This window comes from Crocodylus porosus, unplaced genomic scaffold (assembly GCF_001723895.1).
Source record: "Crocodylus porosus isolate Cpor-Errol unplaced genomic scaffold, CroPor_comp1, whole genome shotgun sequence".
Taxonomy (NCBI): domain Eukaryota; kingdom Metazoa; phylum Chordata; order Crocodylia; family Crocodylidae; genus Crocodylus; species Crocodylus porosus.
In genome coordinates this window covers 31,426,212-31,449,142 of record NW_017728914.1, presented here as the reverse complement: position 1 = coordinate 31,449,142, position 22,931 = coordinate 31,426,212, and the positions used below count along the sequence as shown (strand labels likewise).

Below are 22,931 nucleotides of genomic sequence, written 5' to 3'. Positions count from 1 at the left end.
GTCACAGACACTACTGCCACAGCGGGGGGTTTTGTGAAGAACAAAAATGGGAATTATCTTGCCACAGGGCTGGCACTGCCTCTCCATCCTGCAGGCAGAAGGATGGCCATCCATGGATGGGCTGTGTCTGGGGGTTGAGGGAAGAGTGGGATATTTTAGGCTCCGCTCCATTTGCTTGCCTGCGGCTTGCAGCTGGGATTACTCCCTGCCCCGTCCTCACAGATAGTGCTACTAGGCCACAATGTCATGTCCATACAGCGCCCAGCACAGTAGGCCCCAACGTGCCTGAGGTGCGTAGGCACTATTGCAATGCTAGGCAGGATTTGAAGCGTAAGCCTATCAAAGAACAATACTCAAAAGAAACCTGTTTATTGTGAGGTTTAGAAGCCAACATAGTTATGAAAACCAGTATTGTTTCTCTTAGACAAAGCACATTTTTGGCAAGTAGCGGGGTTCACACAGGGTTTCAGGGCACAGTCTCAGGACAACAAATGCAACAAGTTCTTCGGTTTCACAATGTTTCATTTAAAAAACAAACAACTCCGCTTCCCCAGACAATGAAAAATAAATGGATATTAAATTAACAGGCGACCAACAGTGAACTGGGGGGGAAGAAAGGAAGCCAAACCCCACAGACGTCTGTCACATCTTCAGTGTTATGCGCAGGAGGTGCTTTCGCTTTGCTTTTCCTGTTCGATAGCTGCCAGAAAAACACAGGAAACAGTGTTGTGAGCTATGGTCCTCCTCTCACTGTAAAATGGAGGTTTCTATAGAAACCTTTAAAGCCAGGGGACACCCCGATTTCTCTTCTGTGTTATGATGACAGCAAGAGTCCCTTACAGACTTCAGTAGGCATGCTCGCTGGAGCCCTCTCCGTTCCCATAGGGAAGGCCTGCACTGTGTGCAGGATGTAGCATGCAAATGTTCCTTCCTTATGGGACCCCAATTTTTGGGTCACGGGAGCAGGATTCAGCATGACTCAGTGGCTGGCACTAGTGAGCCAGCGTGTCAGGAGGTTCTGGCCCCAGGTGACCTTGCTGGGAAGTCCTCAGTAGTAGGGGATGCTCAACAGTAAAAAAGATGCATTTCAGCTGAGCTGGTGAAAGTCTGGCCCTACCCCCATGTCTCTGGAGGCTGCTAGTTGGATTCAAGGGCGCTTCCTTTTATAAGAAGAGACTTTGACTTGCTTTCTGCCCAGCAATCTCTCTCTTAAGGAAACGGGTCACTGAGGTCATGCAGGAGTGTGAAGGGGCTGACCTGGTAACTGTCTAACGCTACATACAGACCACACCTACAAGCAAACCTTGGACATGGGGAGGTGGGTCAGAGGATCCAGCTAGGAAAAATGACAGGGTGCTGGAAGCGAGTTAAGGAAAATGTCCTGTTCCCTATGGGTTATAATCGGCCTCCACTCTGCCCTGGACTTCTCTGACCTGCCTCATTCTTGAGAATTGAATATGCCTGTGTGTGACACGTGCTGTCCAGCAGGGGGTGGTGGTGTGCGCCGTGGTTCCTCCATGTGTGCCTATGCAGTTCCCGGGAATACTAGTCTGCTCGACAAGGGCCTCTAACAATAGAACTTACCTATGCGTTACGGCTCTGGAGAGACTGGGGGAAATATTAACCATAGAAGGCCTGATTCTGCTGCCTGTTGCAATTGCTGGGAATTTTGGCTTCAGGGGGAGTAAAGAGCAGTCCCATAATGAGTAATAATATAGCAGACAAAAAATACAAAGTCTGTTATAACCACTTTTTGTGATCAGAGGCCAGGCTAATTTGTCGTTCAATTTTTAAAGTCAGAGTCTAGGTCATTATTCCTATGGTTAATATTAATTTGGCATATTATTTACAGGGCATGCTATATGCTGGTTTGCCCTGTGTGCAAATAACCTCAAAAGCACTTACTTTCTTTAGTGGGCAGTGGATTTTTCTCTCTGGTTTCTGTCTTCTTCAGTTTAGTCTTGTCAAATGTTTCAATTTCTGCAAAATTTGGCTTGTCGGACATGATGGGTCCTAACAAAGGAAGGGAAAAAAACACGCCCAGGGTTTTATTAGCTGGGGCCATGATATGAGCCAGACGAAAAATATTTTCTGCACTAGAATGAAAATAATGTTAGTTTTTTTTTAAATAAAAAATTTAACACATGCTTCCTGGATTGATTCAGGCAAGAGCTCTCTCTCTCTCTCTCTCTCTCTCTCTGCTTTGAAAATTAAAATAAAAAGATAAGGTTTTTGTTTGTTAAATCTTTCTCCATCTCTTTAAGAAGAAATGTTTACAAATCATATTCTAAATCCAGGAAAAGACATTCATGAAAGACAGTATATTAACTTTCTCATTTGGCACAATCCATAATTTTTTCTAAATATTGACTACCACAAAGCCCACTCTAAAGCCAAAAACCTAACCTGAGAATATGGCTTGAGTAATGATTAATAACGGATTGGAAATGAAGAACAAAATAAAAAATATATATTTCCTGTAGCATATTTTAAATACACACACACACACACACTTTCTTTCTGCTGGCTGCTGTATACAATTGTGCTTAACAAAAGGAGGAATCCTTCACAGAACCCTTTGTGTCTTCTCCCACTCAATATTCAAGTCGCATGCTCAATGTTTTTGATTACGCTCTATTTAAAAAGAAAAAAAAATCCAGCCAATGTACCAGCTTTAAACACTTCACCTGTCAATCCCCCCTAGGCTAATTGCTGGGTTTTTTAATTGCTATTTAGGATAAAATTCATCCCGCATACAATTCCACTGCCTTCAATGGAATTTCCATCCCGGATGGCCCTGAGATTTCTGAGAAAATGATTCCCATCCTTTTTCTTAAGTTAACCTGATTTTTATTGCTACCAGCACCAAGACAACAGAAGCACAGATTAAAAGGGGGGGAAAAATGGAAAAGGTACTAAAAGCCACATGCCGTTACCGTCTTGCTGCTTTCTCCTCAGCTGCTTCGCGACCGTCTGAGCCAGTGTGAGTCTCAAAAGGTCATGCTAATCCCTCCCTCCCCCCAATCCCATCCCAGCCCTTCTTTATTAATATTGATAAGTTTGCTGCTAGGGTAGCTCAGCCCTTAAGGCAAAGGACAGATTCTTGCTGCAGAAAGTAGAGGAAGGAGGCTAGGGAGAAGTCAATATGCACACACAAAAATGGAATTAAATCCTGTGTCGTGCCTTAAAGTACCAAAATAAGGATATTTAGAATTAAGGTTTCCTGCCTATCCTTTCCTTATTTTCCAGTGCCTGTGCTATCGGTTGACATAAGACATGCAGTTAGAAGAGTATGTGTAACTGCATGTCCTGTCATAGTGTTCAGGTCCCAATTCAACAAAGCACTTGAGCCGGTACTTAAGCCCCTTTGACTATAATGGAATTTAAGCACATGCTTTTCGCTACAGTCTCTGACTAAATCTAGAGACCAGTGAAGACAAGTGGGTTGCTGCTAGGAATAAATAATTATAAATAGGATAAAGCATCTTCTCCCAAATGATACCATGGTTACAGAGCTGCTCCTCACAGCTGGGATGGTTTTCAGAGCCCTCATACAATCTTATCGCATGGAAGAGGACTTGAGAACTGCCTATGACCAGGACCTCCTCCTTTCCCTGGATGCAGATTCAGCCACTTGCACATATACCATGGAGCGTCTTATGCCATTTGCATAGCCCTACCCTGCGTCCAACCTGTCCAAACCTCATGCATGGCTTTAGTTCTACTGCCAGGGAATCCTCTTAACACTTGGGACGTGCTCAGAGAGTGTTGTCACTGAGCCACGTGATTTCTGGGAGCCCTCCACATACTTGGCTCAGCCTTGAAATGTGTATTATTGTTATGGCGGAATGGGAGTGCACAGCTTAGCGAACAGGCTAGTAGCCAACGTTACAGCAGCATCTGTTGGTGTTGGTGCATTGAAAGGTGTATCAGCGTCTCTGAATACGAAATCCACCTTCAATAGTTTTCAGCCAGGCCTACTAAACAAGCCTGCTTGAGGAGTAAGCCTCTTTTTGGACAAAATCTGGCTAGTCTCGGTTCAGCTATTACATGGTTGATGGCAGAGGACTCTTGGATATTTGGAGTCTAATTCAGAGCCCACTGAGATTTACATGGCCCTTTCTGTTGCTTTAGTGGACTTGGGAGCAGGGCTTGATTGAAGCCAGAGGCTGACTTCTGTACGCTGAGAAAACATAATCACCGAGTGTGCGTTTGTAGAGTGTGCCTAGCCTTTTGTCCCAGAGGCAGCTAAATTACAGCAATGAGCACAACTTACCAAGTACACCCATATGTGTAATCCCTTTTATCTATCAGGCTTAATAAATACCAGAGCCCTCCAAGCCACTTACACGCTCCTTAATCCACCTTCCTCTCCAGGCTCTGAGACAGCAGGCTTGCCATATGCCCTAGATTACCAGGTGAATGGGGCTTTCTGCATGTGCAGGGTCCATTTTGACATGTAGAACCAAAACTAAGCGGCAGCATTTGTCTCCTCCTCTCCACCAATTATTCAAAAATAGAAATGTTTCCAGCCCCAAACACAAGGGATGGAGCAGGAAGACAGCTGCTATGTGAACGCTAGCTATTACCCACAGCTAGGATCTGGCATTTAGACAGCCTTTAAAGGGACACCATCAACTTGTTATGCAAGCGGGCAGATGAAATGATTAGAAGTACCACTTAAACCCCTGAACTGTGCTTCTTCCAATATGTTGCTCTTACAGGTAGCAGTTGGGATTATGATTGAAGGCACGGGCTTGTGTTTTTGGTGTGTTTTGCTTCCTGCAGTTGAGAGCAATTTGGCCAGTGTTTCAGGAGGAGGGTGGAACTGAGTCTATGCTAAAGGCCAGATTTGCCCAGGCCCAGCCAGAAGGGCTCAGCACCCACAACAGAGGACAGCCTTTCAGAAGAGCTCAACAGAAGAGGTACATGTGGCTTTTCTGTAGACGGTGTGAGCATGCCGAGAATCCAGCCTCTCTGCTGTGGTGTGCTACTGGAAACCAAGCTCTCTGGCACCAGTTCTGAATGCTGAGACCTCTAGGACAAATCTGCCCTTCTGGGGAGAGCCCGTTTTACAGTTTTCCCTGTACAGTTGGTCATCTCCCCCTTCCCCACACATCTCACTGCCTCTGCAGCTCATGCAACAATGAGAGAGTTCTTGTTTCTCAGTGACTCAGGCTAGGTCTAGATGGTGAAGTGGCAGTGGTGCCACTCAAGCATGTGTGCTGCTGTTGAGGGGATCCTCCTTAAACCAGAAGCCGTGTCGTCACAGCAGAACTGGCAAGCTAACTGGCACAGTCATTCAGCAGTGCCCCAAGTACCATGCATCGGTGGATATGCTGCTTCCAGTTTAGGAAGCTGCCTGCCTACAGCAGCACAGTGTTTGAGGGAGCGGCCCCCAAAATGCTCGTTTTACTGAGGTCTGTTTGGTTATAGGCTGAAAGTCTAGGGGCAGGAAAAGGATTTTAAGATCCATTGTTTGTAGATAATTAGCTTTCAAACGGGGATTCTTTTGATGTGGCAATGGCAAATGGATATTATGCAATAACGAGGAAGGAGACGTTCTTACCATCCGTTCAAATTAGCAGCACCCACGAGTATAACTAGCACCTTGACTGCAGAACGATTCCTGCCTAGTTTCCACAAGTTATTAGCATTTCACTCGTGCTGATTGAACGAAAGTATGGGAAACCTCCTGCTTGCAGGCTGCTCCACATACCATGTGCCATTTATTTTCTCATAGGAACCTCTGTGCCCAGGCTGGTGCAGGGACGAATAGATGGACAGTGCCCTGGGTGGAGTCAGGGCTTGTGTCACTGAAGATGCCTGATGAAATTTTGTACCTTGCAATTCCAGTGCAGCTGAAAATCCCTGCTAACGTGATCAGCATCAAAATTGTTGGCATGAACATGACGCTCTTTGTCACTGGATTCCAGAGCTATTGACAACTCCTGGAACTACTGCTCCGCGAGCGAAATACAATCATTGTGGGGGGGGTGGAGGGAAGAGTAGGAAACCAGTGCATTACTGGGGAGAGGAAAAAAATTGTCAAGGCCAGTGGAGCAACACCACCTCCTCGTTTCAACAGAACAATGCTCTAGGATTTGTTTTTTCTGGTCAGCAGGAGCAATGAGGCTGTATGGATAAGGTCACATATAAGGGAAAATAGTCTTCTATTTTCTAGCAAAAGCTGCACTTTTATGTCAATCTGCTTTAAGGAAATGAAGGTCTGAGTCAACCCTGCTGGCACTGGACCCTGTGGTTCTAGTGAGTCACCTTCTACGTAGAGCACCAGGCTACTGTGCATTGGTCTGACATGCAGGATGAGACACATGCACCCCACTCCCCCCAGCGGTGCCAGGCAAGAGGTAACATTTATAGGGTGCTTGTGTGGGGAGGACCATTCCAAGGGGCCTTTGAGAGAGCCTCAACAGGGTGGAGCTTCTCTGCTCATGGGCTTGCTTTGACAGGATATTCTGGCAAAGCAAGAATATCATTTCTGGGAACGACCCTGTCATGACCCTTTTTTGGGTGTAGCACTTGTAAGTCCTGGAGAAGGTGGCCCACTGAGAGGCTGTGAGGTGCCAAATTTCAGTGAAGCCAGAGAGGGTGTTGTGATGAGATGAGGAATTTCTCTCTGGCCGGGTAATGGCTGGTTATAACTATAGGAATTGGGTTGCTTGTATCTCTCTGGAGAGAAAGGGGGTCAAAGTGTGCTAATGTGAGCAGCTGCTGAGAGGAACAGACGCTGTAGCAGATCAGAGCCTGAAGCTGAGCCAATAAGCTGACACAACTGATTTTATAATCATGTTAATGCTGTCTTGAAATAACACACCCACTCAAAGATAAAAGTGGTTTCGTTTTTAAAAAATATTGTGGTATTTCTGGTGTTGAAGGCCAAGAGTTCATTTGAAGAGGCTGGGAGAAGCATGCCCTCTCATCTGCAAGGTCAGAAACACTGGGTCTGATCCCAGATCAGTGAGAACTGAGGACAATTGCTGCATCCCAGGAGGGGCCCAGCCCTGAGCAGGATTGGGCCTGTTAGTGAGCATCAGCTGTCTTGGGTGCGGAGTGGAATAGAAAAAAATAATACAACTTCCCTCCCTGAAAAGCTTTTTTTAGACCTCTTTGTACCTTCTGTTCCATCTGCCTGCCAAAAAAAATATCCATGTTTGGGAACAGAGTCGGGTTCCCAGGCTAGGAGACAATGAATCCTGGGTGTGTAGAAAAGGCTCCTCCTGGCAGTGGTCTCCCTTTCTATTGCTATGCTGCTAACATCCAGATTGGTTGACACTGGTTCTCCAGTGCATGCTCCTCTCCTTAACTAGGTTGTTTCCTTTCTTCCTTGGTTGTCAAGCCTTGCCTCTCATCTCCATTGCTGTTTATGGATGGGGGGAGGAGAAGAGAAAAGCCTAGCGTAGAAAGTCCTTCTGTTCTAGCTGCTAGTTTCAGCCCCATGTTAACTAGGAGTGTTCTGAGATTATTTGCAAGACATGCTTCTGTAAATGGCTTTTGGGCCAAGGCTATCTACACTGAAGCTCCCTGAGGTTAAACGGGGTGGCTGAGGTGGAGCCATCCCCTGGACTCTGAGGTGGAGTTGTGACCAAATATTCAGCCTGTTAATGAGATCACCACTTTTTTGAGGCCTAGCACCACAGAAACGGAGGATCACTACAGACCTCACTCACCACCTTCTATTCTAAGTCCAAGACACGTTCCTTGACTAACAAATGCAGCTTGTTGTCCCACTCTCTTTCTGTGCTTACACTTCAAACTCTCCACTGCCTATGCTTCTGTCCTGGGGAGAGTGAGGATGCAAGTACTTGACACATGTGTTGTGCTCAGTGTACAGCTGGAAGATGCTTGCACTAGCACAGCGCATGGGATACAGAAATGTTCTTTTAAAACAATTTCCAATCCTCAGCCTCAATCCTTTAGTGTCTCTTCTTTCTTTCTCAAGACAGGTTTTGGTCAGAGCTGCATCTCTTCCAATTAATAGCCATGAAGAAAAAATGAGCTAAAGAGGCCTTGGGTGACCAGTGGTACATAATTCACTTTAACCTGGATCATACTCCTAGAAATGTGACAGCTTTGGTAATGCAGCACTGTTGAGTTTCTTACAAATTCCCCTGTTTACTGGCAGTTTAAAGCTGCTGTCTTGTATTTCATTTAAAATCCCAGAGGACCAAATTTTGGAGCTCAGTGTGCAGCAGGCTTCATTGATGATGCTATATGAATGGCCTCTTCCTTGCTTGGCCAGGACAGCCTGTAAATTATACACTTAATTTGTCCATTGCAAGGAAAAGAATTAATGGTTGTCACTAATGATCCACAGTTCCTGCTCCCAGCTGCTCTGTATGATAGGGTAGTCAGTGAGCCTTTCTGCCGTTAACATCTGGGGCACTAGGAAGTGGCTCACTTGCTAGGTTTGAAACACCAGCTCTCGCTCCACAACAGACCCCAACCAGTTCCAAGTGGTTAGAAGTCCCTATTGCAGGGGAAAAAAATTAGGCTTTGGCCTTGGGTAGATGAATCCAGAAACTGTTAGACACTGCTAAAGGAAACAATATTGATCTTGAAGCAGGAAAGACTACAAGTACAGATAGTCAAAATGCCCGAGACTGAATTGATTCAACCTTTGAAGGTAGTCTAAGTTGTGCAGACTGAACCGATAAGCAAGTGAACAGACATTCACTTTTGATTCTGTAAGTGCAGCTACCTGCCTGCAGTGGCCCAGGCCAGAAGCCAGGGGGTCCTAGAGCATGCTCTCTCCTTGGCTGAAGTAGATAGCTTGGACCAAGGCTAGCCCACCCACCCTGTAAGGGGGTGCGTGTGCAGGGAGATGAAAAGCCCCCTGGGATGCTGCAGGACTGCAAGTTAACTTGAATCTGGAGGGGATCTGGGAGACAAATTCAATAAATCAATTTAACCTAAGTCAGTGACATCTGATGCTGACATAGTTTCATAGTTAGTAGGGTCGGAAGGGACCTGAGCAGATCATCGAGTCCGACCCCCTGCCAGGGCAGGAAAGAGTACTGGGGTCAAGCGACCCCAGCGAGGTGATTGTCTAGCCTTGTCTTAAAGACTCCCAGGGTAGGAGCCAGCACCACTTCGCTTGGAAGCTGGTTCCAGATCCTAGTCTCCCTGACAGTGAAGTAGCACCTCCTGATGTCTAATCTGAATTTACCATCTGCCAGCTTGTGACCGTTATTTCTAGTCACTCCTGGTAGTGCTTGGGGGAACAGCATGAAGCAGGATCGATTAATCGAGTCTGCTGGAATATGGTAATTATCACACTCCAGCAGTCTCCTGCATCCTGTGTATCAGCATCCCTGCACTTCAAAATGGGGGGGGGGGTGCACTTGAACTAAAGCTTGTTTGAACAAGCTTTAATTCAAGCACCTCCACTGCCATTTTGAAGTGCGGGGATGCTGATACATGAGATGCTGTGGCACTTCATAGATTTCATAGACATTAGGGCTGGAAGGGGCCTCGGAAGATCACTGAGTCCAGCCCCCTGCCCCGGGGCAGGAAGTCAGCTGGGGTCATAGGATCCCAGCAAGATAAACATCCAATTTTCTCTTGAAGGCACTGAGTAGGTGCTTGAACCACCTCCGATTAGATTTAAAGCGCTGCCCACCACTACTCCCAGAGCACATGTAACAAGTGCCCTTAAATACAGCACATTAAACAAAAGCAAGAGAAAGGAACATGAAAGCAGGTAGCATTGAAGCCTTAGTTGTATCCAATGTACACATTGTGTGTGTGTCACTGTTTGGGTGACGCATCAAAGGCAAATAGCTGTGTGCAGGAGTGGAATGAAAAAGATTAAATTGTCCTTTAGTTAATCTAAATTGCACATGGGGTTGAACTGACCCCTACCCAGGTCCAGGACTGGGGGATCACCATATAAGTGAGTCATAAAACAATGTTTGCCCTGCACTCCTAAGTGCTCCCCATCTAGTTCCAAGAGACAGATCGAGCCTCTCTAAAAGCAGGAAGAAGCTCTCCATGGTGGGAAGGTTTATTTTAATAATGAAAGTAATAACATAAAGAAGCATAATTCGTTTACTCAGTTTATGTAGTGCTAGCAAATTTTATGCCAAAGTGATATTTAAAATACATTTACATGGGAATCATCTCATCTAGTGATTAACAGCTATTTTGAAGGCGGTGGCATGATAGCATAGGTTTTGCTGTGAACTTGAGAAGAATACTTGGCTTACCAAACCTGTAGGTAGGCAGGTGGACAAAATGTCACCATCCAAACTGAATTCCAGCCGTCAAATCCTACTTCGAGGTGCCATGGAATTTATTTTTTGTTTAAGGACTACAGAAAAGAAAGAAGAAAAGTCTTATTATCACTTAAAAATGGAACAGGAAGCTATTATCTTAGATCCGGGATCTTTCACAGACTTTCTCTGGGATCTTGGGGTAAGTCTCTTGCACCTCCTGTACCTTAATGTCTCCCCTCATAAAATGGGGATAACACAGGTGTGGCAGAGCAGCTCCGTTCCCTGGGCAGCCATGACTCACTGGGCAGTTCTGGTTGCCTCCAGGCTAATGGCAGTATTGGTTGTTTTTGTGTCTCCCTTGCCTTCCCCAAAGATGGCATCCACAGCTACTGCCCCAGTCACCTGTCTTCCCAGTTGCACTATTTGGAGATGACGTAGATTTGCCCAGCTTGCTTGGTGTTGTGAAATGCCATTTGTTAGTAAAGGGAAACATTTAAAAAATGATGTCTAGATGTTCCTCTGGAGACACACTTCTGGCTCCCTGGGCCAGATCTTCATAGATCCCCCAGCCTGCACTGATATTTGTGGGTGTTTCTTTTTCCTAGAACTGAAGCTCAGGGTGACCCAGCAGTCAGAAGAGGAGACCACTCTGGTAAATCCTGACCAAGGTGTATTTCTGTCATCAGCTAACAGGAGCAAAACCAGTGGTCAGTCTTGGGACTTAGTCGCTCTTTTTGTAAGCAAACAAAAGGAAAGGAAAGAAACTCTGCAAAGCAACTAGCCAAAAAGCTTTGGTTGTTTGTCAATTCTTCTTCGGAGCAAAAAGGTCTTTTATGTGCCAGTATTTACCAGATATCAATAGGGAGAGTCCAAGAGAGAACTGGGCACACCTAGCTCCCATACCTAGGGAGGCACATCAAATAATTCAGTCATTAGATGGACAGCTTAAAAAAGGGTAAATGTGTTGCTGATGCAAAGTAGTCCATCATGAATGGAAATGCTGGCATATATGATATGGGTATTAGAGTAGGTGAAGTATCTTACCGTGTCTCAGCATACGGAAGGACCTCAGAAATCTATGATTCAGTGTTAAGGTGAAAAAACAGAGGTATTGCTGAACAAACTCTTCAGGTTTGGTTGTTAATGCAGAATTGATTAAAATGCCAAGGTACAGTATTGCAACCTGCACTAGGGATTTGGCTAGGATTAGCCAAAAGTGGAAGGCTTTTGGGTGGAAGCCATGTTAGGTCACACCTCTAGAGTTCAGGACCAATGGAAACAATGGTGGTCCCAATTCTACTGTGCTTACATCAGTGACAATAGGAATAATTACTTCTGAAACCACTGTAATTACACCACAGAGATATAGTTATCTCAGAATCAGCCCTACCAAGTTGCTTAATGAGTGACTAGCCACGGAAACTCTGCAAGATTCTTGGGCTAGACACTGTGGTTATGCTTGTGGGATTAAAATTGTTAATATAGAGTGCCATAGCCCCAGGTCTGCTCTCAGAGGAGGTCTACAATGCAGCATAGTGTAGAGATACCCAAGATAGATTAAACGTCTTGGCTTGGCCACCAGGTACAGTCTGACTGGAAGCAAAGCTCAGTGCAGGTTTGTCGGCCTTGCAAGGGAAGGTAAATTAAAGTTAGCTCTGGTGTCTCTTAAAGTACCCTGCAATCTGCTATGAGATCTGCAGAATGCCATGATGAGGTAAAAAGAGGCACGTGACCTTAAATGGGAAGGGGTGAGCTCAGTAAGGTGAGGAGCAGGGCAAGCCCTGCTGCTGTGATGCCTGCTGCTTGGCTGCAGGATTGCTGTGTGAAACTTTGTGTGGTTGGGACTGCACTTGGAGATCTGTTGCCATTTTCTTTTCTCCTTTCCCCTCCCTGGTTTGCAGGAGGTTGACAAAATGCCCAAACTGTCTCCAACTTTTGAAGATGGGGGGGTCAGAACACAAAAAGAGCATACGGATGGGCAGAAAAGACTCAAGAAGGCAGTCTGGCGCTGCATATGTCTGCCCCCTACAGAGAAAGTAAGAGCCATCTGAAAGGAGGTGGGGCGAGCAACTGGCACAAAGAGGTGAACTCGGAGCCAGTTTAGAGCTGGAATAGAACATCTCGCACTGAAACAGAGAAGCCCGTTCCTTGCCTGCCTACCTGCCTGCCATAAAGAGCTGATAGTCCGGTCCTCTTTCTCCCCCATCCCCCACTTGTGTTTCCTCTGTCAGATTTCCTTTAGTTTTACTCCTGTCAGCTGGCCAACATAGCTGCAGCAGAGCCAGCTGGAGTCCATTCCCTCCAATGTATCATCAGCAAAATTGCCGGCTAAATTCTGATTCCAGTATCTTTATTGTTGGCAATGAGGCGGTAGAAACGAGAGGGAGAACACAGCTTGAATTTCACACTGCACAGCGCTGAATGCTCACCCTGGAGCTACAAAATCTTATTAAAGGTTAAAGTGCGAAAATCCACTGTGGAAGCGGATTGACAGCAAATAAATAGAGACCCCCGAAAAGGTCACTTTGCTTGACCATAGCCTCTCTCCCCCGCTCCCCTCCCAAAGCAACTAATAGCTAGAAAAAAAGGAGAAAAAAAGTTTTTGCAAAGACAGAACAATAGATATCACTAAATGGGGGGGGGGCGTGCTGGAGATAAAAAATCTGACAACGTATCATTTTAAATTATCAGCAATATTGTGACCGATTACATAAAAATATAGATAGGTAAAGTTAAGAATCAAAAACAAAACAAAACAAACCGAAATCTTTCAAACCCTGTAAATCATGTGATACACAGTTAATGTTGCCCTCATCTGTATGTCCTTTCCTCTTCCGTATTACAAGTTCTTTCTGAGAACAGACTCTTCCTGAATCGTTTTTTCTTGAGCAGATTTTAATTTCCTTAATGGCTTTAATAAAAGCCATTAGTGGCAGACACTCTGTTATCCAGTTTTGAGTGGAGCATTGTAACTTCTGTCTACAAAATGTTGTTTTTAACATTTTCAAGTGTGATCCTTTGTCACCACTTTAAATTCCTAGTCTTTCCATATAATGGCTTAGAAAATTTGGGCTTAAGAAACTTTGTGTATGATGAGGGGCAGTGTTTAATAATCTTGCAAACACTGGCATATGTACCATTTGCAAATAAGAGGGAACGGTTGCTCCCAAAATTGTGTTTTGATTCTGAAAATACAACTCTTACCCCTCCAGCCAATGGTCACAAAGTGAGCAGAAATATTGTGTGAAAAAAAAAAGTGACGCCTCCTTTTTGTCTTTGCACAATTATACCATAGAGTGATGGTTAACCTCCAGCCTGCGCGCTGGTGTCACGCAGCCCGCAGGGCCCGCCCTGGAGCTGGCAGCTGCCTGGCGGGGAGCGGTGGCAAGAGTCACTGCTATGATGTCCCGAGCGGTGGGAATGGATGAGGTGGGGCTGGCGCACCAGAGAACCTGTGGGCTGACCCCGTGCTGGATCCGGCCCATGGCTCAACCCTGCCTGCAGACTAGCCCCGTGCTCACACAGCCCATCGGGCCAAAGGCTGAGCACCAGTGCTTTGGACCGGGGTGCTCGACCCCCGGACTGCAGATCCGCACGCCCCACGGCTCTGGAAATTTGCCAGTAGAGCAGTTGTGGCAATACCAATTGCCACTGCCAAATTTCCACGTAGATGGGGAGCCTTCCCATGGGCCAGTGCAGGGCCCGATCCAGGCACTGAACCCGTGGGGGATCCAGCCCACGGACCCGCCCTGTGGTGCTCCTTCAGCCTGAAGGGTCAGGAGTGGACTCTACTGCTTCCACCCTGCACAAAGGGCTTGGACCCCCCCAAAACAATCCCAGGCAGGCTGGGAAGGCAGTAGCTTTTGTCTGCAATGGAAGGGCAGGGGCAGGGGTTCTGCCTGAAGGGGCAACTCCTCTCTTCATGCCTGAGCCTCCTGCTTCATGATGGGAGACATGGAGAGGGGAGTTACCGCCTCAGGTGTCCTTTGGAAGGGGTCTTTGAGGAGGTAACACCTGAGGGGGTAACTCCACTCCTTGTGTCTGTCATGAAGTAGGAGGCTCAGGCATGAAGAGGGGACTTGTCCCCTCAAGCGGACACTGTCTTTTGAAGGGGTCCGTGAGGGGATGACAGACATGAAGAGGGGAGTTGCCCCTCACAAGCATTGAAGGGGTAACTCCCCCCTCACGCCTGACGGGGGTGGTAGTGACAGGCGCAACAGGCTGAAGGGACGCGCCCCGGGCTCGCACGAGGTACCCGCTCAGGTACTAGGCACCTCCCCCACGGGGCTCCCGGCCCCGCCCCCCGCGCTGCGAATGCAGTTAACGGTCGCGGGTGAGAGGGCATTTTGAGCCGTGCCCATGCTGGCTCGCCAGGCCCCGCCTCCTGCCCGCGGCACGTGACCCCAGGGAACGCGGGAGGGCGGGGCGGAGAAGCAGGCGCGCGGTTGCTCTTGTCAGTCATCGCGTCACTTCCGGCAGCGGCCGTGGCTTACGCTGGAGGCACCCGGGGCTGGCGGACAGAGCTTGCGCGACGGAGGGCCCCGCGGATCCAGGTTGCGCCAGCGGCTGGGCGAAGCGCGGAGCGAAGCGAGGGTGCCGCAGGGGCCCGGGGCAGAGCGCGGACCTATTGCTGCTGCCGGCGGCGCTGAGGACGGCGGGGAGGGAGAGTCACCCGGCAACGGTGAGGGGCGGCACTGCGCATGCGCCGGGGTTGAGGGGCGGGGGAGAGGAGCGGCTCGGGCCTGCCAGGGGTCCCCCCCACACCTCTCCCCTTCCCCCTCTTTTCCCGGGCCTCCCTGCGACACCGACAGGCTGCAGGGGGCCTGCACCCTGCCTTGCAAGAGGCAGCTGAGGTGGGGGTTTGCTGGGGGGTTCAGACCCTTCAGGGTTACACCTGAGACCCCTCCCGTGTCCTCTCTTTTTTTTGCTCCCAAATCGCCACTCCTGCCTCACTGTCCTTCAATACAGCCGTGGAGGGGCCGCACTCGGTGCCCAAAACAAGGAGAAGCGGCAGCTTCCAGAGAAGTGGCGCACCAGCTCCTCCAGCCCTGCGTTCTCTCTCAGGGAAAACGAAGGGAAGCCCAACGTATTAAAGCAGCCGGACTTCATTTCCAAGCAGTGTTCGGGGAGGAGGCAGTTGCCGCTCAAATGCGCGGCAAGGTTTTCTTGGCAGGTCGAGAATGTGTTTACCCTCTCGAGGGCTTGCGAGAAAAATCTCGGTAGGCAAGTTGGGACGGTGGGCCTTTTGTCAAAGTGCCAGCGGTGCCTGGCAGTGCTTCGAAAGGAAAAGAAAATAGCTGTATATCAGTCGGAGGATGGAAAATTCAGGAATTGACCTGCTTTATTTCTGGGTGATTGATAAATGACTCCAGTTTTTGTGCTCTTCGGGTGTTTAACAATGCCTCCTAAATTCAGCGAGCAGTTGGAAGGTGCTTGAGCCCTTCAGCGAAGAGAGCAGAATAAGAATGTAGGGGGGACAGGACAGAACCAAACCAGATCCTGCTGGGTTCTGTAAAAGAAGGAAATATCAAGATTTTTCTGCCATCTAACCAGTTGGTCAAGTCTCTATATATGACCATACTTAATGTACCTCCCAACATCGCAATATAAAGGCATGCTGTTTCCTGTTACATCGGGTCCCTTTTTAATGTCATTCAGGGAGCATAACTTTTTACCTTAAATTGTGAGCTCTCTGTGGCAGGGGCCATGTATGTTTTCTGTGTTTGCACATTGTTTAGTACCATGGTGTCCTGGTTTGTGCCCTGGAAAAGTGAATTCTACAATAATGAAAATAAATCCAAAGATTGGATGTATAAACAGGTCTTCTTCGCTGATGTCTGGAAAATGTGCTCAGTCATGTTAAGAGGAACAATTAAATAGAGTCAGTGGTTTTTATAGCTGCTTCCAAGGAAGCCATCAGGGAGGAGCCCAGCCGATGTGGGTGGATGCCTTTTTCGTTTAGTCCTTGGGTGATAGCATCTACTTCCCATGTGCTCTGGAGAGGTTCATGTCTTAACTATGCTGCTGCAAGTTCTGGTTTGGTTCTCTTCTGTTTTGTCTTGTGTATGTTCTTATTTTTCTCTTGTAGGGCTTGAGCAACTTCCAATTGCTCGTTAAATTTGTGTGGTGACATTCCATTGTATGTGGTTTAATCTTTATTCAAAGGAAAGATTCTGCACATAGATTAGCCATTTTAATACATGTGCTGTCATACTTTTTGCGATAACAGCTTGATTTCTGTGAGAGATGCTTCTGTTTGAATGTCTGCTTTTGATCTGGAGTCAGATGCTGATAGCCCAGTAAGAGCAGTGCTTGCTTCTGAAGTTCGTAGGAAAGTGAGCACAACCTACTGTGCTCTGGCTGGCCAGAAGTTTTCAAATTTGGACGTGTGAAGGAGCATAAGTCTCAGTATATTTTCCTGGAAAGGAGCTGTAGATGGAGGCAGAAATGACATCCAAACAGAATTACTTAAATTCAGCACACAACGCCAAATAGGTTCTGCTGCCAGCTCAGTGCACAGGCTACGGAGATAAAACAGTTAGCTGTTACCCCACCATTGAGTTACAAACTCCTTGAAAGGCTACTGTACACTGTATTGTGGAGCACAGTATCCTGAAGAGTAACACAGGCAGACATACCAAAAAATAGCTATTCATTATTACACCGCAGCAGGATTTGTTATTTTATTAACACAACCAGAAAACAGTCTAGATACAGCTATGACAGGGTGCATTTTTAGCATTGCATTGCACCACCCACACGCTGAAAATAAAAGATGTATTCATTGTAACCAGCTTCTAGCTTGCTTCTCTTTTTAGAACTGATCTACTCTGTGGTCCTAGGGAAATTACCATGCAGTACAAACTGCGCAGAAAAATTAATCTGCGATTAAATTTGTGTAGGTTCTCACAGACAATGCAAAAATCCAATCGGCTAAGATTCAAGTTCAATAACAGGTTAAGAATCCTGTTCGGAAACCTGAAACTTGTTCATGATTCTGCTAAGACCTGCTGGCTACACTATGTTGCCACTTTGAAAGAAAGTGTAGAGCGAGAATGTGGAGGGCCTGTTGGAGAATGAAGCATAGACTTGGAAGCAGCCACAAAGCAGAGTTGCCAAAAATTAGCTAATTTTTCATCAACTGAAATAGAATAGTTATTCTCAGCCAGAATTTGACTTCATGAGAACAGACGTAACAAATCATTCAGCAAAGCGCTTTTTAAAGTGGTGTACAACACCTCAACCCTTACCCTTTCACATGTTTCCAAACAGCATTTCTGCATAGGAGCTGAGGGAAATGGCAGCTGTTCAGAGGGTTGGCGTACTTCTTTCTAAGATTTTCTTAAGAACACACCTCATTCTTGAAACAAATAGCAGAGACCTTGCTGGATCTGTTCTGGGCATTTTGTTTTAAGTAAAGTGCAGTGGAAGCAAGTAAATTGAATTTTAAATACGCTTTTTGCTGTGCCTCTACTGTCACAGTAGCAAAAATAATGAGGACCCAGTCCATGGACACACAGTACACAGAGAGAGCTCTATTTGAATTTATTAAGAATAAGATTTAAGACTAATTGTATGCACTGGTCATATTAATCACTTACTAAAAGCAATTTTAAAGATTTTTAACAGTGACCACTCTGTCTATAAGAACAGAATGTTGTAGAGCCAGTAGGTTGAGTATTTACACTGCGCACACAGAGCTCTCTGCAGGTGAAAATACGAATGACAGGACAGCCTTCTACATACAATATTAACACTTTGTTTTGTGTGTGTTTGATTATATAAAATAATACTTATTATTAAAGCAGAAGAAAATTAAACTCCCTGTGTTGATGGGTGTAGATAGCAGTGTGTCCTTCCTTCTGCCTTTCCCCTAACTTTGTGGCTGTGTGTTTGATTTGAGGGAATATTTGTCCTCTCCTCAAGTGTTGGACTTCACAATTAATTAGTGTCCAGTCTCTCCTTGCCTTCAGCCTCCACTGCTTTAATCCCTTCAGGTCACTTCTGTTGTTTCTCCTGTGTTTCTTATACCTTTACAGTTTTGGTGATGTCTGCAGATTTGATTGTAGTTGAAGTTATACCAAGAAATGCTTGTCAGAGGAAGACAGCTGTCATATGGCTTCAGTTCCCTTTTGCATGCATGTCTTTTTCAAACAGCTTTATTCTGTAGCTATGACTTTGGATTGTTGCAGTCAAAAATTTGGAATTGTAGGACCACCTTTTGTTTTACTGGCATGTGGTTGTCCCCCTGACAGAAGCTGGAGGAGAGGTACTTATCTGTGAGAGGTACTTTATCTAAGAGGAGAGGTACTTATCTGTGTTAGTCTGAAGTCGAGGTAGATTTGCACCAGTGAAAGCTTGTGTTATGGATCTCTGATTTAGTTAGTCTGCAAGATGCAAATTACTGTGCCTTCTATTATAAACAGGCCACGCTCCGTGTTTTGTGAGGGATTGAGTTTGGATGCATGTATCTGTTCCCGTCTCTAAGAGGGGAAGTAGAAGGCCAAACAAAAATCTTTGTAATAGGATATCTTAATTTATTATAAATAAGTGCATTATATATTTATAATATGCTTTTTTAGGTATTTGTGTAAAGTAACTTGAATTCTGGACAGAAGTCAGTCTTGGCAGTAACACTTACTAAGCAGCTTTGTTTTCAGAATGTGACGTTCTCAGATTAAATAGGTTTACTGAACTTTCCTTCCTGTTCAAAGGCGAGTTGTATCGTCGTACTTTTTCAAAATGCTATAACATTTATTAGCTCTCTTTTTTATCTGATGGGGTGGCAAGTACAACGGCTTGTTTGATGGAGTGCAATTTTACATTATAGAGCAAGGAAGACAAATATAATTAACTTTACATAAACTACAAAAGACTTGTTATGTAGTGACTTTTTATGAATAAGATGGGATCTGTGCTAGCGGTAAGTTCCTTTTATAATTCTGCACATGAGCATTGGTAGAGGCAGCTGAGGGAGAGAACCTGGCACAGTTCAGTGGTGGGTGTACAGCACCGAGCAAACAATCACTGTTGTTTTCTGGTGTTTGGTGGTTTCATTTAATTCAAATTCATTGCTAAAATAAAATGAAATAGGCATGTTGTTTTAAGTTGATTAAAAGCTATTCATTTTGGGGAGTTGAGCTAGTAAGTGAATATAAAATAATATCTTTTAATACACTTATGTGTAGATAGTAGATCTTTCGCTTCTTTTTCTTTTTGCTTGGGCTTTGGCAGGTCTTTAAAGAGATTGCAGTATTTTATCAGTGTACCGTTTCTAAAAAGAATGCCTAACATTGTATAGGATATATATGTATATTTAAATCTGTGTTTGGGTATCTTATTACATTTACAAATGTGATATACACCTGAACATTATTTAATACTTTTTTCTGTGTAACTATTATAAGCAATACGTATCCCTATTGATAGTCGCTAGGTACTGTATCTCTGAGGGTTTACATTTTTTTCAATATGTGAAGAAAATGGAGTACAGATTCATCCTCTTGCAATAAAATGACTGGTGAGTAAATTTGTGAGGAGGAGAAAAAATTGTATTATAAAAATAATTGTTATAGGTTACTAATCATTAAATGGCCTTCCTTTGTTTAGAATCAATTTTGAGGACATGGGATAACACTGCATAATACATTATTTTTACCCCTCTTCCCCCCCTCCCCCCCCAAACCAAAAACATTGACCAGTTGTTATCGCCTGTGATATTTATTCCTTAGTAATGGCAAATGGGTCAGTTTAATCACTTTTAATGTGCAAGATTTAATTCTTGGAATAATAGTTTATTTCTGATAAGTACAGATGTGTTTATTATTATTTGCCTACATTTCTTTTGTCATATTGCTAGGAGCGTATCTTCTGAGCCTGAGCAAGTAGGGAAGAACTCCATTAGTGGGAGATAATCTAATACTTTTAGTTCAGTAGATATCTGGTGTTTTGTATGTTCATACATACCCAGTTACAGAAAGAACCAGTGTGGTGTACATACTTCTCTTGATACTAGACAAAATTGCTGAGGCTTGTTTCCTTACAGTCAGTGAATTCCAGTTCAATTAATTGGGGGAAGATGTCTGATGATAATCATGTTAAGAGGTTAGAGGAAAAATAAATATTTATGTGTATGTGTGCGCATAGTTTAAAAAGGCATTCAAGGTAACTGAATTGGAAGATGGGCTCAAACTCTCTATATTAGAGTCTGTACTTGTTTAAAATATCACAAACTTTATCAGAAATCCGTTTTTAGACCAGGCTGGTAGCTATAAACTATAATGGGATTCAAAGTGTCACCTGAAATCAATCCAGCCGGACAGACTTTTCAACTAAAGTGACTTAAATTACTGTTTGTTTTGTCTTGATGCATGTCAGGTTTCAAGAAACATAATTTAAATGTCTTTTAAAAAAAATTAATCTATTTTTGTCTTGTACTTTGTATTTTTAAAGAAAAGAGAATTCTCCTTGGTTGAAACTATCATTAAGAAATGTTGTTTGGCACGTAAATTTAATCTTTGTATTAAATTTGTTCCTTTTTGCTAACCAAGGCAATAACTACCCTGTTTATAGTTATTCAAGCAGTTACACAAGTTAACACGTACAGTATAACTTCATAAATCTGGATATAAAAAAATCCAGAACTCTCAAAAATCCAGAGTAGCGGTGGCCAGTCCCAGAGCAGTGGAAGGGGAAGCTTGCATATAGCGGCTGCCACCTCCATCTACCACCCCATGCCGCTGCTCCGGTTTAAAAATCTGGAATTTTCGAATTTCCAGCAGCTGCTCTGTCCCAAGCATGCCGGATTTATGAGGTTATACTGTATTTTATTCAGAATCCTAACTTTTTTGTTTTATCCACTACTTCTAGAAATGTGCTGTTAACCACTTTGTATTCAGTAGACTTTTTTTTTTACTTGTGATTTCTGTCTCACTACTTTTTTTTTTTTTTTTTTCCAATTCTAAGTCAACGTCTCACTTGTTTCCTCTATTTAGTCTAATTTATTGATTGCTAGCTAAATAGCCTTTACCCAAATGACTTGCAGTCTTTTTGCACAACAAAAAATGAGACTTGCATTTGCTAAAATGTAAATACTAATCCATTGGAAAGACAGAAAATGATATAGGTACTTAATGCAGTCCCTGAGACTGGACATGCTTGGAAATCTTAGGCTAACCTTAATAGAGCAGTTCTGTCCAACTGGTGGTCTGCGAAGGCTTAATATGTGGCTCTTAAAAGCTTAGTATGCAGCCCATGGGCTCCCCACCCAGCTGCCACTCTCTCCCAGAGTTGCTCCTGCCCTGGCGGCTGAAACTGGGTGGGTATGCAACTGGAGCACTTGCGGCAAAAAAGGGAGCTGGGCTGTCTGCGCTGCAGCTGGGTAGTCCATGTGGCCAGGGAGAGTGCCCCGCATGCAGCAGGGATGAGCTGTCTGTGCTGGGCAGGGAAGGGGAAGCTATTTGCATATGGTGACTGTGGTTGGGAGACTCAGAGCTGGACTGTGCGTGGGTGGAGGGATGGCAGCATTGGGTAGCCTGTGTGATGCGAGAGACCTGGGGAGTCCCTGTCTGCCCCTGCATTATGAAGCACCTGGCTGCCTGAGAGTAGGACAGCCCAGTGTTAGAAGTACATAAAAAAGGAGCACCCCTTTAACTTGTTAAAACTTGAGATGTGGGGGAATCAAAGATGGTGCATCTTTAATGATTTTAAGTTTGAGCCTTAAATATTTAATAATTTCCAATTTAATTTTAAGCACGTTTAGTTTCTTATGAAATATTTATATAAAATCCATATTTTGGATTTTCAAAACATAGATGATTTTTATTCATGCTTAAGTGTATTGTGTGTTGCATTCACCTGCATAGTTAAATTGTCCGTCGGAAATACTGTGTGTAAACTGTTACAGGCCCATAAGTAAATATAACTTGCTCTCCTTCATCCTACACTTGAGAAAATTGAAATATTTTTATGCACTCTAACATTATGCACCTTTTTTAATTCTAGCTGTTTTGTAGGAGTGCACCGATAGAGATTTTGGGGGGCGATACCCTTAGCCGATTTTTAAGGAGGCATATCATCTGATACTGATCCGATTTCTGATACACAGCCCAGCAGCTTGAAGAGTTGTGTGCAGCTGGTAAGTCTGTTGTGGTGGAAGGGGAGGGGAAAGGGAAGGGTCATGTGGGAAGCAGATCAAGGCCCCTGCAGTGAGGGAGGAGTGGGGCAGGTGCTGCCCAGCTGGGGCGGGCCATGGGATGGAGCCACAGCTTTTCTGAGGGGTGCGGGGTGGCTCCTGCCTGTGTGTGCATCCTGGGAGGGCATGGGAAGGGACATGTGGGGCTGTGCTGGGCTCTTCCTGGTGTGTGGGCGAGGGGGATTGGGCTAGAGCTGTGTTCAGGATGGGCACGGGCGGCGGTGGTGGTGCTGGGAGGAGGGCTACGGGGAGGGGGCCTACGGTGAATTTTTTTGGTGTGGCAGTAGCCACCGTCCCCTTCCTAGTGCTGCCATGCCCACCCAGAGCCCAGCCCTGGCCCAACGCCCTACCCCCCATATACAACAGGAAGAACCCTGCGTAACTCCAGCCCACAGCTGTAGCCCAGCCCACCCCACGCAGATCCAAGGGCATACCCCACCCCCATGCCCTCCCGGGGTGTACACAGCAGCGGGAGCTGCTTCTCCCCCCCCCGACATGCCACC

At 45.3% G+C, this 22,931-nt stretch overlaps 2 protein-coding genes across 10 annotated transcripts in view; one reads left to right on the top strand and one right to left on the bottom strand.

Annotated features, from left to right (window-relative positions):
• Positions 1-350: 350 nt before the first annotated feature.
• Positions 351-14,769, bottom strand: LOC109310122 (thymosin beta-11-like). 3 transcript variants are annotated; one of them, XM_019535158.1, is made up of 3 exons: positions 2,937-3,037; positions 1,906-2,013; positions 351-700 (listed from the first exon to the last, which is right to left on the bottom strand). In XM_019535158.1, exons 2-3 carry the CDS (start codon positions 2,003-2,005, stop codon positions 657-659), a joined length of 144 nt encoding a protein of 47 aa, XP_019390703.1. In that variant the 5' UTR covers positions 2,006-2,013; positions 2,937-3,037; the 3' UTR covers positions 351-656. The 3 variants fall into 3 exon arrangements, with proteins under 3 accessions (XP_019390703.1, XP_019390705.1, XP_019390704.1); XM_019535160.1 differs by having other exon boundaries at positions 2,931-2,951; XM_019535159.1 differs by lacking the exon at positions 2,937-3,037 and adding an exon at positions 14,689-14,769 and having other exon boundaries at positions 353-700; positions 1,906-2,015.
• A 54-nt stretch (positions 14,770-14,823) lies between these two features.
• Positions 14,824-22,931, top strand: part of FAM13B (family with sequence similarity 13 member B) — a 65,132-nt gene continuing 57,024 nt past the window's right edge. For 5 of the 7 annotated variants that reach the window (XM_019535154.1, XM_019535157.1, XM_019535155.1 and 2 more), the window contains exon 1: positions 22,331-22,371. The gene's annotated coding sequence lies outside the window, so the exon portion shown is untranslated. Of the gene's footprint in view, positions 14,917-22,330; positions 22,372-22,931 lie in introns of those variants that run through there. The other 2 variants (XM_019535153.1, XM_019535151.1) reach the window with 2 other exon arrangements.